This window comes from Bombus bifarius, unplaced genomic scaffold (assembly GCF_011952205.1).
Source record: "Bombus bifarius isolate JDL3187 unplaced genomic scaffold, Bbif_JDL3187 scf7180000007977, whole genome shotgun sequence".
NCBI classification, from domain to species: Eukaryota; Metazoa; Arthropoda; class Insecta; order Hymenoptera; family Apidae; genus Bombus; species Bombus bifarius.
In genome coordinates, this window is record NW_022884362.1 from 5376229 (window position 1) to 5390862 (window position 14634).

Consider the following 14634-nt stretch of genomic DNA (forward strand, 5'->3'; position numbering starts at 1 on the left):
TTGTATTTCGCAAGCTTACCAGATTAAAATCATCCATTTAGGTTATTTGTCTTAAACTGGTTGCCTTAATTCAAATAATAGGTTAATACGAGAGTACTGAAATAGAAAATACATAACAATATCCGTTAATACTTTCGAACTATTCTTCCTACGAAAAACAGCGAATCGGATTACACGCTCTTTGTAAACAGACCAATGACTTTGGCGTACGAACTGGCCTATAATAACACTAGTCACTAGTGTAAAAGTCCTGCTCTTCCTTTTCTTATTCAAATCTGAAATATATTTAATTTAATAGTTATCATTTACAAATGTTTCAATCTTTATAAAATTATAATATACAAAAATACAGCGTCGTATAAGAAAATTTGGGGAATAATACAGGGTATAATACGGATTGTGTTGATCGATTATAAGATTAATAAAACTACCGTGTTTTCGTTGCACATAGATACACAGATAGGAAACATTTTTTATTTATACTCGGTAACTGCACAACACAGTAATTACCAGAAATGCAGATACAGTTGCACAAATGAAAATTTTTAAATCGTCGAACGAAGTCTGACTTTGTTTCGAAAGATTGACAGAGGAAACAAGAGTACATTTTTTTTGATAATATTCTAATACGTACGAAGTCTCTCTTGAAGAATTTCATAATTTTAATAACGATAGCAGAGCTGTACGATATCGTAATGTTGATTGCTACAACAAATCAGCATCTGCTGTTACATCATCGAAAGTATGAAGATTTCTATATGTGCGAATGATATCAGTTTCAAGGATAAAGAAATGTATGCAGCTTTAATTATGTTTAGCTATATCTGATCGATATTTCTGTTGATAATCTTTATAATTCTGCAACAGAATTTATTTGATATCGTACTTTCGATCATGATAAATAGTTGTGTTTTTTATTATCACGATCATCTTCTGGAATAATATACAATGATACCGACACTCTGAAAGACGTAAAGAAAATATTAAAGAGAAAGCCCGTAGCTATCGGATCTACATGATAAATGTGGAATGGATTTTGTAAATGTTTTTTACAGCTAAAAGAATTTATTTACACTGACTGACATCTAAAATAATCACAAATCTTTCCCAAATCACCAATCATGATAATCTATATAAATTTCTTTCTATAAAACTATTGTATTTTTAAATATATATTTATGCATTTAGGAATCTCATTATAGGCAGTGTACTTTGCACATAATATACGATCAAAATATATGTAAGCACTATTTGACAAACAATACATTTGTTTCACTACACATTGTAGCAAATTTTCATTTCATATTTGTATATTTATTTGAAATATATTGTGTAAAAGATATCCAAGGCACAACTTGGGCGGCACATAATTAAGTATATAAATTGTAGCATGATAATGTTGTTGTTGCAATACTCACTAAGCTCTTATCCAGTTCTGTAAAACTTAGGAATTAGAAAGCAATGTCAGGTGATTTGGAAATAAGATTTGCAATATATGGTGCATCAATTAACAGTAAAAAAATTGAAAACGATACCAACAAAGAATAGAAGCTCTAAATATAGTTATTACATATTAGCTATTCATACATACATATTGCGATAAAGCATTGTGCTCGTTACGAGTGCTACAAGCTCGATATACCTAAAACATTAATTCACATTTCTGTTAACAGGTTTACATTATTTTAAGACATTATCTATACCAATTACAGCGTCGTTTCGATGAAAAATACTTTTCTCTTATTATTATTATCTTTCTTTTTTTCAACTAAATAGGTATTACAGGTGATCACGAAAAAATGGTACGTGGTACGATAAATGTTCCTTTGATTGAATATTTTTATTCGTCGTATTTTTTTTTAAAGCGTTATTGTCATATTTCCTTGTACGATTATGCTTTTAAATTCAAATACATATCTTCATCTTCATTGATTCAATAAAGCAAATACTTTTACCATCGTTGATCACCCATACGTAATTTGCTAAATTTGGTAGCAAACAATCACAGCTAGGTACATCGACAAATAAGTAACAGCAAGCGGCAGTGACTTCTGTTCCAGTTCTCAAGTACTCTCCGTTAAAGTTATATGATCCGTATACTTTCTTCATTCACTTACAATTGAAATATTCGTAAGATATACATAAAAATAATTTGAATTATAATCGTAAGTTTATCAGCAAGCCAGAAGATCATTCGAATATACATTATAGGTATTTCCAATAGTAACATTAAGTTGAGATTTGTGCTTCTTCAGTAATACCTGCGTACCTTAATGTAAAATTAAGATGAGAATCGATGTATATAATAAACGTCTACATCATGAAGCTAATGTTCTGTTATAAATATGTAAAGACACAGACATGAGCGTTGATTGTAATGAAATTTCAATGCATAACACTTTCCATTGATTTAATTTTATTTAATCTCAACTAAGTATTCATATGACCTTCCCAGCTCATTATTGAATGTGTATGTGATATATAATTCTTATGCTCACTATTATAATGTTCTTATAAAATTTGCATGTTATTCAGTAAAATATATAAAACAAGCAATATCTTTTGTAACCGAATATTTTCTAGGTAAATCTTTCTCCATTGGCTTAAGTTCCCTATTAATGATCAACAAAAATAGTTTTCGACATGATTTAAATGAAAGGCATTATATACATACACTTTTGGCACTTTTCAGAATTCAATTCACAGAATTTTCATATGGTTTGTATCAAATGTAATGCCAATTATTTGAATTGCATATAACATCATATAATATTATATTTTTCATATGTACATAAACTTCTGTCAAAGCCTGAAATTTGTAAACACTTCTGAAAAGTGCAAAGCTAACACATAAGTCTTATATTACTCTCAATTCGACAAGTAGTAAGTAGATGACTTTATGTTAGTTGTCACATTAATTTCTTATAAGGCTACATCCAAAGGCTTACATTTCGCGAATATTAGGAAACGTTGCGCAAAAAATATTTTTATATGCATTATCAAAGTTAATATTCCAATATGTCATCAGATACAGTTAACTTTCAAATGTTAACGTGAGATCAGCATCTGATGTTTATATTAAAATATTAATTGTATTACAATTAGTAAAATTGAAATTAATTACACTTAGATTATAATCTTAATAGTAATAAATTTAAATATTCTAAGACTTGTTTAGGCATAAATCAAATGCTTAAGAAGCATGCATATTGTATTCAAAACTATAAATGTTAAAATGTTATTTGATGTAATTCTGAATCATTCTCGTATATTATTATTCAGTAATCGTCTTTTGTTTAATTACAGTTGATTTGCTCTTTAACTACGCATATGTAGATTTCAGTATAAGTCTCGAAACAATTTAATGAAGCATTCGTGATATAGCATTAGGACATATTTTTGTAACAATTTTCCATATAAAATAACGTATTATATATAAGTGTAATTGAATATATTTGAAAAATATGATTCTTCATATATAACACATATTTTTTCTGCTATAATTCTTCTCCTATTTAACAGCCAAAAAATTGTACAGCTTTTACGTGTACACTGTAATCTCCGAAATTTCTTTAATAAGGATCACTTTCAATAATTATGAACTTTCGTAACCCTTTATTTTCATAATCATATTAGCTTCAGTTTACTCACATGAGAAAAATCTCATTAGGCAGTTTTTCATTTACCACTTTCTCTGATACTTTCATAAATCTCTTACAATAACTAGTTAAAATATTATATGATGATATTAAAAACTGTTCTTGAATCATCAGATTTTCCTACAGTTCACTATTTTCTCCCTTTGCTATTAGATTTGATGCACAAATTATGATACAGAACTTATAGCATTATGAGGAGAACCCATTTGTGTTAACACTTTATCTAACCACTGTAAGGGTCCATGTAAATGTGCTTCAATCCAACAAGGAGTAGATGTAACATCTTGTCTGTGATACTCAGCACCCCATCCTTTAACGAATGACATTCTGCAACAAATATATATTTATTGCAACTTACATATTGCTGCTTATGCTACTTAACATTAATTTTTAAATCCTACATTTTACCTTATAGTGCACATCTTTGTTAATTCATAAACTGCTTCAAAACCATGATTAACGCTTTGTGAAAGTAACTGGGCAAACTCTTGATTATTAAATATTTTCAATGAACATCCTGGTGGAATCTTACAAACAGTACTAGGATGAAATCCATGATGATGATTACAATTTCTAGATTGTACAAATATAGCAGAGTCAGAGAGACATTCTGCATAAACTTCACCACCTACATAATATAAATGTACTCCTTTGCCTATATGTCTTCTTGTATTTTCAATAGTAGAATTACGATTTACATTGGACAATTGTCCAAGACAAAAGCGATCAGAATTGTTGCTTGGATTTGTAAAACCATCCACAATAACAGAGTGAGAATGACAATGAAAAACTTCACCCACTCTACAATTTAATTCGTAATATGCAATGGAGGCCCAATAAGGTGGTTCCTGATAACATACTGGAGCTACTTCAGCTGATCCACTTGTATCCATTGCTACTGGATCAGGTGGTGGTGATTGTCCAGGTTGTGAACCATCTTCAGGTGGAGAATATGCTGGAGGAGGAGTTTCTGGTAGCCCATTAGTACCATATGGACTTTGTGGATTTGGTGATGTTGTGCTTCCTGGACTGGGAACAGATCCAACAGAAGACATAGGTGATGTTGGATTTACACCACCAGTAGATCCAGCATTAAATCCACTAGAGGAGTAGGACACATTATGTGGCATTGTTGGTTCTGCTATTTGTTGAAATGGTAACAATGAATGTCCAGGAGCATATTCTGAATGTCTAGGAACTAATACAGGTGGGAGCACTGGACTCTCCACTCTTTTATAGTGGTAAGGATTGATGCAAACTTCTTTTTGTTTAGCAGAAAAAGGGTACTGACATAACTCTAATGGTTTTAATTCATGATGTGACTGCAAATCTGGCCATCTCCATACTCTACAATAAATTACATGTGGCAAACCTTTACGATGTGAAACTTGCAATCTACCATCTAAACTTCTTGGAATTGTTACACATTTACTAGGTGTGCCTGGACAGCTCAAAGCACGTTCTAATTCTTCTATTGCACCCTTCCGTTTTTTTAATTTTTTTACTAATGAATCAACTGCTTTTTCTGCCCATTTTTCTTCTTCATCACCCTGTTTCCAACCAAGTAACTTTTTTACAGCAGGACTAGTAAATGAAAACAAACTGTTCAATGAAGACATGGGTCCAGAACTTGATGATCCTTCTTCATCGTCCATGTTAAAAATACTGTAATATGTAAACTGTATGTATGAATTTTTTATAGCTTCCGTTTTGTAGCAACCTGTAATTTAATATCATTTTATCAATTTTCATATTTATTCAAAATTTTCTGATGTCGTTTACAGAAGTATTTGTTTTCAATACATTTTATTTTTTAAATTAATATTCTGTATATCAGAAAGATATTGCGGCATTTTTAAGGTCCACTTAATTCATACTAAAGAAATGTTAACGCTGGTTAAATGAAAAAATAAATATTACGTTAGATGTGAGGTTAGACATGTAAGGAATCTGGTATACAGAATACACAAAATATAAAACGAAATAATATGATATTAAATATCGCAAATATAAAGAATGTGCATCAAAAAAATATAAAATAACTAATAATAAATTACATATATATATATGTATATATATATACTCACGCAGAACTTGCTTAGCGATCCAGCATTGTTTTTACTACAATCTCCCACTCCTGTTACTACATTCTTGACGCCAACCTCTCGCCATCACAATCAAATAAAAATATCTATGAATTTATCGATTTTCACCTTGAGTTTATCGTATTCTTAATGACAACAATTCTACGAACACGATAAATATCTGAGCAAATTTTCTTGTAATACAGTACAGCCACTCGTAACGTACATAATATTTCTCTCTCTTTTTCTCTTCCACTACAACTTTTCTCTGTCTTCCAATCTCTATCTTTTTCACTCCTTTTCGTGGTAGAATGAGGGTATTTGCAATAAGCAATAGTACCGAGAACTTTCAGAATTTTAGGAAGAACTCACTAACTTTTACACGTACTCACCAAAATCAGATAGCCAGAGATTATTACAACATAGAAAAGTACACAAAAAGTAACTAATTTCGTTCGTATCTTACATATAGTTTTAATTATAAATATTTATCATAGAAAGAACGAAATGTCGTATAACAGTATTATGGCGTTGCAAGAACATCATGGCGCCTTGTTTACGAAGGCAGTTCTATGAGAATTGTGTTTTAACAATGTTATGCACGTCACCTACAATTTGTTAAATTACTCTATTTATTATAATCTTTCATCCGAAGCTAACTCTTTTTGCACACTTCATTTCCAACATATAAACATAATTTATGTATACGTTTACGTACAGCAATAATATGCACTCATCGCACTACGCAACGACAATGTATTCAACGATAAGGGCTGATCGTAGATGACTCATATGAAAAAGATGATATGCTATAAAGTGTTAAAAACTCTTTATTATAATAAACAAATAATCACTTATATTTTAAAAAATATTTTTTCGTGATGTTAATTTAACAAAATATTTCATGTAATAAAATAATTCTATCAATTCCGTGTTTCATTAGATCGATTAGAGTAAAAAACAAAAAGCTGTGATTGGTACGAGTTGAACGCGGTAAAGGAGGGAGATTTGATCGTTTTAATTATTAATTCAGACTATAAATATAAAAATCGTTATATTTAAATTGTATAAAGTTATTATATAATCATACAAAATTTTATATACATTTTTATTAATAAACATACTGTTTTGCTAATGCTCTTAAAAATTTCGCTTTCCGAATGTTCGCTGCCTCCCTTTGTATTTCTTCATTATTATTAGAATTCAATTCCAATAAACCAATTACCTTAATCTTAAAATATAATTAAATTATAAATATATATATACATATTTAAAATAAATTATATATAATTACTAACCGCTAATTGTTTTCTATGATGTTCACCACGTTTTGTATGTAAATGAATGAGATACTCAAGTATTGTAGTATCCCAAATACAATGATAGTACGCGTCCATAGCGTCTGCTGGTGCGCAACTTTTTTGATCGCTGGCTGCCATTTTAAAAGCTAAAGTATAATCTACTTCCTCCAAAAATTGACACAGTACAGCAGCCTGGGTATAACATTGTAAATGAGCACAACATTTAATCATACGCCTATAAACGAGATCATCAATCTGTGATCTTGGTACTGGTTGACTGAACAAATCACTGGCTACCATAATAGCTTCTAAATAATATTTTATTGCACTTTCATAGTATCCTAAAACTAAAAATATTATATTTTATTTAGTTTTGAAATTAATCCTTTTTTCATACATACCAAAATTAAGGTCTCCCATCAATCTCAACCAAGGAACATTACTTGGATAATATTTCAAAGCTTGTGTTAGTAATTGAAACAGCAATTCTCCAATACTTCTAATATTATAGGAATTAGCGCTGCAAAATAACATTTATGTATTATTATAAAACATTATACATTTTGTGTTATGTGAAAACTTACTTTGGTACACCAGCAGGCCAAAGAGAAAGATATTGTGTATGTAATTCAAGACCAGATTCATCACGTAAAACATTTCGCAAACGTGCTAATAATGAAATAACAACAGTAAGAACCATAGGTTCGCGTAATCTATTAAGTGTTCCTCCAATGCTAGCAATAACATCTCTTGAAGCACTACCAGTACTTGTTCCACTATTGCCACTGTTGCTTCGTTTCTGTGGTTGATCTCTACTCGGTCCAAAGGCAGTCAATACTAAAGATATAATTTCATATTATATTTTAATGCAGAAATTTTTATTTGGCACTCTGAAAACTAACCCATATCCCATGCTTCTCTTGGAAATTTCCTTCCACCTTTGTATTTAACAATATCTTGACAAACGCTACTGATGGCTGCTGCAAACTCTGAGTAACTCCAACGTTTCTCTAAACTTGTTAAATAATCCCACTCAGTCATATTTAAGAGAAAAACAGTGCAATATTCAATAATTTCTTGTCTTGGTATAACTTGATCTGTTGCTTGTAATGCTCCAAGACATTGTTTACATCTTGTGACTAAAGTTTGCGTATCACCTACAAAATTTTTGTTTAATTATCTAAATCATAATAGATTATGAAATCAAATGTACATACATATAGCCGTTGCCGGCCATAAGTGAAGACATCTCCAAATTTCTACAAGAAGGCATTCCCAGTTTACTAATTTACACAATTTAAATATTAATGTGTTTCCACTTTGTGAATGTTGCTGTACTTCTTTCTCCAATACATTTAATATCTCAATTGCCCCTTCAAAATCTTTAGACATTACTAATTCCCTACTTTTTGCTAACAATACATATGAATAATCTTGAAGGAATCCTCTGGGAAGAGACATTACAACACTTTGTAATGGTATAGGTAGTTCCCAACAACTATTTACATTCCATAATGGTTTCATTCGATGTTTACCATCTAAATGTATCAATATTTCGTGAATTTCATTAGTATCATATGACTGTATTAATCTTTGTTCTAATTCAAATATTTCTATCCTTGAGCTTTCTGTAATTTAAATAATTTATTATTACGATAACACTTAATAATCAATATTTTACGCTATATAATTAATACTTATGCACATATACTGACGAGTATATGTTATTAGCGGAATACCCCAATCATTTTTCAATAATAAATCCGGTATTTCAAGTTCTTCAACAGTGGCTGATTTTCTGATTTCTTCTAATTCTTCCTCGTTAAATAATGTCATATACAATGGATCACTGAGTATTTTAGAAGCAAACCTATAAATATTAGTGGTATGTACGAAATAAAGAAGATAGCGAGAAATACGTTTTTTGTCTGTATCAGTAGCTTGTTCCAAAACATTTCCAAGAGCCTAAAAAAGTTTTCATGTAATATGGACAATAAAATAACAAATAATTTTAAACAATAGAGAAATTACCTTACCGAAAGAAATATATCCATTCCTTTGCTTCCAGCTGCTTGTATTTCTGTTATATAATCACCAAGAATTATACTACCATCTACAATTTTTCTAACTAAATTTAAACATTGAATTTGGAGCAAAAGATCGCGAGCTACTACAAGTTTTCTATTAACAGATCCTCCTTGCACATCGAGTTCCAAATTATCTCTATAAACTTGAGGAATTTCTCTTGTAATGTTATCTGTTTGTAAAATTTGCAATATATTCTGAAGCAAATAACCATTATTAAAATCTTATATAGAATTCAATTTCTTATATTATGTTCAGATACATACAGTATATTGATCTTTAATTGATGCTTGCAATTGTTGGGTAAGACTGGAAGTAACTCCTTCTATAGGTACTTCGCATGCTAAGGAACAACCATCTAAATATTCTTTTTGAACTTTACAATATAACCTTCCTTCTGAATTATCGAAATTGTAAAATAATTCTTTGGCTTGTATAATGTGACGCTTTGCTTCTTGGTATTCTTCTTTTAACAAATGAAATCTTGCCAGATCGTAATGTATCTAAACATGTTACAATAAATAATAAAATACAAGAAATATTACATAACAATAGTAAACATATAAACATGTCATACCTGGCATTTAAATTCTTCTAAATTTATAGAATACATATTCTCCCAATTTTGTTTAATCTCTGTGCTATCTTCAGATAGCATTTGGAAAGTATCAAAGGATAACATTTTTGGATTTATATCTTTACTTTCAAGAACATTATTTAGAACGGTTATACTATTAGACACTTGAGTTTCTAATTTTCTAATTATGTCATCTACTACCCCAGGTGGTACATAGGTTGATTCTTGTATACCTGGACTGTTATATATAGTAAATTAAGAAAGAAGTTATGCACAAGATATTACAATTAATCACGTGAATATTTAAAGTCTTACATATGAAGAAATTGTTGCTTTGACTGTTTGTTATTTAAGGCTCTATAAAGAATTGCTCTTATATGCCATCTATGGTATAAAACAATCGTAAATAGAAGTTGATCAGAAATTGGATGCATTACAAATTCAGGTATAGTTGGTATTTCAACTGTTAAATCTGATGTTATATAAAGAAGGTCTTGGAGTAGCGTTAACTGTATTGGTAATGGTAATTTTTTTTCTAATATATCCAAATCCCATTTTAAATGAGCTGCTACTTTCAAAGAAAGAATTTTCAAAGCAAGATTTCTGTGACTCCATTTAACTGCGGTGTTAGGTTTTGTATCATTCATTTCTGTATCAACAATTTTCACTTCATTTTCCTTTTGTTCTGAATTTATTGTCATAAACTTGATAATTAAATCCGTCGCTGAAGGATCTAGAATAATTTTATGACAGTGTGATTAGCATAATAATTTTATTAATTACTTTATTCTATTTGCATCAAATAATTGAGGTTAGATCGTCATTTACCGGGAGAAGGTTTGGATAAATGTTGTTGTAATAAAGATGGATTTAATAAAAATTCAAACCAAAGAATCGTATCAGGAGATATAGGCACAGTGCCTGGTCTCAATAAATCCACATCCATCATCGCATTATTTTCAACTTAGACAAACATTTAAGGCCGGAGAAGTAATTTTCATATGTATCTGTGTCTTCATCAAAGATTCAAGTTCATCTTGTACCATTTAAAGCATAGTTTGAAAATGATTGTAGGTGTCGCTAAAATAAAGAGTAGTCAGTTCATGAAGAAATACATAGATGTCACGTTTAAAAGGCGCGTCATTCCAACAAATGTTTGATCAATTACGACTAAACCACTCAATTTTTTATATATTTACGCTTATTATATTTGATAAAATTTTACAATCATGGTGCGATTAACCGCCGAATATATCGAGAGAAAATGTTCACAAATGCAATTAAGTAAATCTCTTAGCAAGAAAGTAAAGAAGGACGAATTATATACTCTAACTCATTTACGCATGAACAATATGTTTATCAGTAGCATCGTAAGTTAATTTTGTTAAAATAATAACGAGGTATAATCTATACATATAATCATATTGTTTTAGGGTAATTTTGTTAATTATAGGAATCTTAAAGTAATATATTTACAAAATAATAATATTTCGAAAATAGAAAATTTGCACTTTGCATCTAACTTGACGCATTTATATTTGCAACATAACACAATAAGTAAAATAGAAAATTTAAATTTTCTTGAGAAATTGCAAACACTTTATTTAGGATATAACAAAATACTGGTAGTGGAGGGTCTTGAATGTTTAAAAAATTTAACTATTTTGCAAGTAGAAAATCAAAAGTTATCTGTTGGAGAATCATTATGCTTTGATCCACGGAGTGTACTCACTTTATCTGTAAGTTTGAATTGATTATTGTCTTTTAATTCTCTATTCTTACTTATACAATATTTTTTAGCGTTGTCTGAAAGTACTCAACATCTCGGGTAATAAAATGGCATCTTTGAAAAGCATTAAAGAATTGCATAAATTAGAAGTTTTAGACGCGACAAATAATTGTATTGATGATATCAACGATTTAACAGAAACTATAAGTGTTTTGACTTCTTTAATAGATCTATCTTTACAAGGCAATCCTGTAACTCAATATTATAGGTGCAAAGAAAATCTTATCGCAAATAATGACACAATAAGTATGTTAGTTTATTTGGATTTCTTCTTCTTACCATTTACATTTTGCTCTCTAAATAATGCTAACTTACAGAAACTCTTGACGGAAAAATGGTTACAGATGTATGTAAATGTTTCATGAAAAGATTTAAGATAAATAAACATCTTTATCACACAAAGAAATTATTGAATACTACACTAGATGAAGATATTACAAGTATGATTATTGACAATTTTTTCATAACAAACATAAACTTTTAATGAATATCTTCATATTACAGGTTCGTTAAATTTACCGCCTTCATTAAAAGAATCAATATCCAGAGCGATATTTCAACATCCTGATGCAAAATTGTCTACTACATCTGCGATGAATAAAACACAATCATATATATTTCCATCATGGAAAATAGGTAACTTGATACAAAAAGCTATTTAAATAATTTTTAATACATGTAAAAATGTTATTAATATTTAATCAACTTTTATAATTATATTAGGTATAAATATTGTAAAGAATGGTCATGTTACCACAAAACCATTTTGGGGTAATGTAATTAAGACTAAGAGCTTTCCTAGTGTACAACCTTTGTTAAACAGTGAAATTATTAAATTGCCACCTATTTGAATCTAGGAACATATTAATGACAATACACTGCATACAAGAAAACAAACTTTTTGAATGAGAGGTATTCTTCTTGTTTATTAATATGTTTTTTTAGAAAATTATTTATAATTCATTGTATATTTCTCATTTGCATTAAATTTTTTTATAATTATGTATTAAATAATTTCTATATGAACCATTAATTATTGCCTGCATGCTGGAAAGTCGTGTATGAGATAAAAATAAAATCTATGATCAAATCGCGTTGAAAAAAAGTGTATGGCAAATTATCTTAAAAAGCTGGAGGCAAACTAATTACAATTATTTTGTACAACTTTCTAGCACTAAGGCGACATTTATATTATATGTGCATTAACATAACATTTTCATAACTAAAATAAAGTACATTGAAATTCATGCGTGTCAAACAATAATACAATTTAATAATAACAAAACGTGCATAGTTAAACAGTTATGACGTTCTTACACATAAAATACTATTATATAATTATATTATATAGCTATAATATTAAGTATATAATATTATAATCATCGTGTTATCACTAAATGAACCACAGAAGTATTAAAGTACAAAATACTATTAACTACATTTGTACACTGCTTGAAGATTTGTATCTTATCTTTATAGCTTAACTTTGTGAGTAACAACTGAAACACAAGAAGCACATGAATTGAATGTAATGAAAAACCTCTTCAAGCAGAGCTAATATAAAATTGCTATAAATATATAATAATAATACGAATAAACGAATAAATAAGTTTTAAATGACACAGGCTTTTATAATACATATTTGTTAGTCACTATAAGCATGGAATGTTAGATACAATAAAAACAAATATATAAATTATGGAATTACATGGTGTAAAAGGTACAAGTAGGAAATCAATTTCTTCTTCAACATAATTTTACTGCCTTTTATAATATCGAGACATAAAACTCGATTTACGAAATTTCTAAAACTGCTCATAAATAAAAAAATAAGAACTAATATACTTGTTGAGCATATTTGAAATATAAACTAATACTATGAAGTAAAATGAGATTACGATCAATATATTTTATAAAATTTGAACAATTCATTAGCTGTCAGCGTATAACAGAATGTGACACATAAGACGAAATGCAATTCGCACGTAGATGGTCTATGATTATCCTTTGTTCTATAGAAATTTTAATGTTTTTTATTTATACGTATAAAATGACATAATACAATATAACAATACTGACTGGTACTGTACATGGACAAAGTTTACAATCACTAAGAAAAGACATAATAAATATAAACAGCTATTAAACTAATGTATATGTAAATATTTCTTTCACTTTATTATGTATTAGGTAAAAAGTAGAAATGTAAAAAAGATTTTTTTATTATTAGCATGTGAAACATATTTTTTAGTACCATAAAATAAATGCTTTGTGCAAAATGCAAACGTAATATATAGTGACATTTTTTAATCAACACTTGAAAGAACAAAGGTATAAACAAGCCTCCTACAGTGTGACATGCATATTTTAATGTTGCTTCATAATTGATGCATGTACAATATATATACGTATATATTATTCACACATAAATATATGAAGCAGCGGTATGTATTAATATTTATAACATTATATATTTATATAGCTTTATTTTTGCAAAGTATAACTTGCATCTTAATAATTTTATTGTAAATTCAGGTTATCAGCCTTTCCTCCTTCTTAGCAATATCTATGTGTTGTTCATACAAAAATTAAATAACCTATTAAACAAATAAAATCTTATATGAACTTGTAGTCTTAAAACTACAAAAGTTACAGCTAAATTTAGACATATACGCTGACCAATGCATCATAGCTCTTGGTATGAAGTTACATACATATGATTTTTTATCTTAATATTACTAATAAATCTTATAATCTTTGAAGTATATTTTGAAAATCTACATAGTTTCCAAATACATATTTTTAAATTATTAAATAAAAGATGTATACAATAGCAATGTTAATAATGTGTATCTCCTTTCAATTTACATTGCTGGATAATAATACTATAAGTTACAGGAAACTTTGTAGATTTCTATTTTCGTTTCCAAATAATCATAAATGTTTGTGTACATGTACATATATATAATATATATATATGTATTTATTTTAATGTATATATTAATATTTCATAGTTAGAGAAATCTGACTTTGTCATACAGTAAACATTATGTAATATCCACTTTGAAAAAAATATGTCACAAATAATTAACATATACAAAAAAATTATTGCAAAAAAGCTACATTTAAATCATACGAA

The 14634-nt window shown here is 28.7% G+C and overlaps 2 protein-coding genes across 2 annotated transcripts; one reads left to right on the top strand and one right to left on the bottom strand.

Moving 5' to 3' along the window:
- Positions 1-435: 435 nt before the first annotated feature.
- LOC117204049 (integrator complex subunit 8-like) lies at positions 436-10714 on the bottom strand. Its single transcript, XM_033441049.1, has 14 exons — positions 10535-10714; positions 10022-10439; positions 9707-9944; positions 9396-9632; positions 9081-9326; positions 8760-9009; positions 8262-8672; positions 7947-8201; positions 7629-7881; positions 7446-7564; positions 7042-7391; positions 6857-6974; positions 4068-5379; positions 436-3986 (listed from the first exon to the last, which is right to left on the bottom strand). Exons 1-14 carry the CDS (start codon positions 10653-10655, stop codon positions 3827-3829), a joined length of 4488 nt encoding a protein of 1495 aa, XP_033296940.1. The 5' UTR covers positions 10656-10714; the 3' UTR covers positions 436-3826.
- A 12-nt stretch (positions 10715-10726) lies between these two features.
- On the top strand, positions 10727-12401 carry LOC117204288 (protein phosphatase 1 regulatory subunit 42-like). Its single transcript, XM_033441550.1, has 6 exons — positions 10727-11076; positions 11140-11445; positions 11507-11741; positions 11813-11935; positions 12000-12131; positions 12219-12401. Exons 1-6 carry the CDS (start codon positions 10936-10938, stop codon positions 12344-12346), a joined length of 1065 nt encoding a protein of 354 aa, XP_033297441.1. The 5' UTR covers positions 10727-10935; the 3' UTR covers positions 12347-12401.
- Positions 12402-14634: the final 2233 nt, after the last annotated feature.

Coding starts and splice junctions, on each gene's coding strand:
- LOC117204288 (XM_033441550.1), top strand. CDS start 10,936: ATGGTGCGATTAACCGCCGAATATATCGAGAGAAAATGTTCACAAATG. Junction 11,077..11,139: donor ATATGTTTATCAGTAGCATC/GTAAGTTAATTT, acceptor ATATTGTTTTAG/GGTAATTTTGTTAATTATAG. Junction 12,132..12,218: donor ATTTCCATCATGGAAAATAG/GTAACTTGATAC, acceptor TAATTATATTAG/GTATAAATATTGTAAAGAAT.
- LOC117204049 (XM_033441049.1), bottom strand. CDS start 10,655: ATGATGGATGTGGATTTATTGAGACCAGGCACTGTGCCTATATCTCCT. Junction 8,202..8,261: donor ATGGCCGGCAACGGCTATAT/GTATGTACATTT, acceptor AAAATTTTGTAG/GTGATACGCAAACTTTAGTC. Junction 6,975..7,041: donor ATCATAGAAAACAATTAGCG/GTTAGTAATTAT, acceptor TTATATTTTAAG/ATTAAGGTAATTGGTTTATT.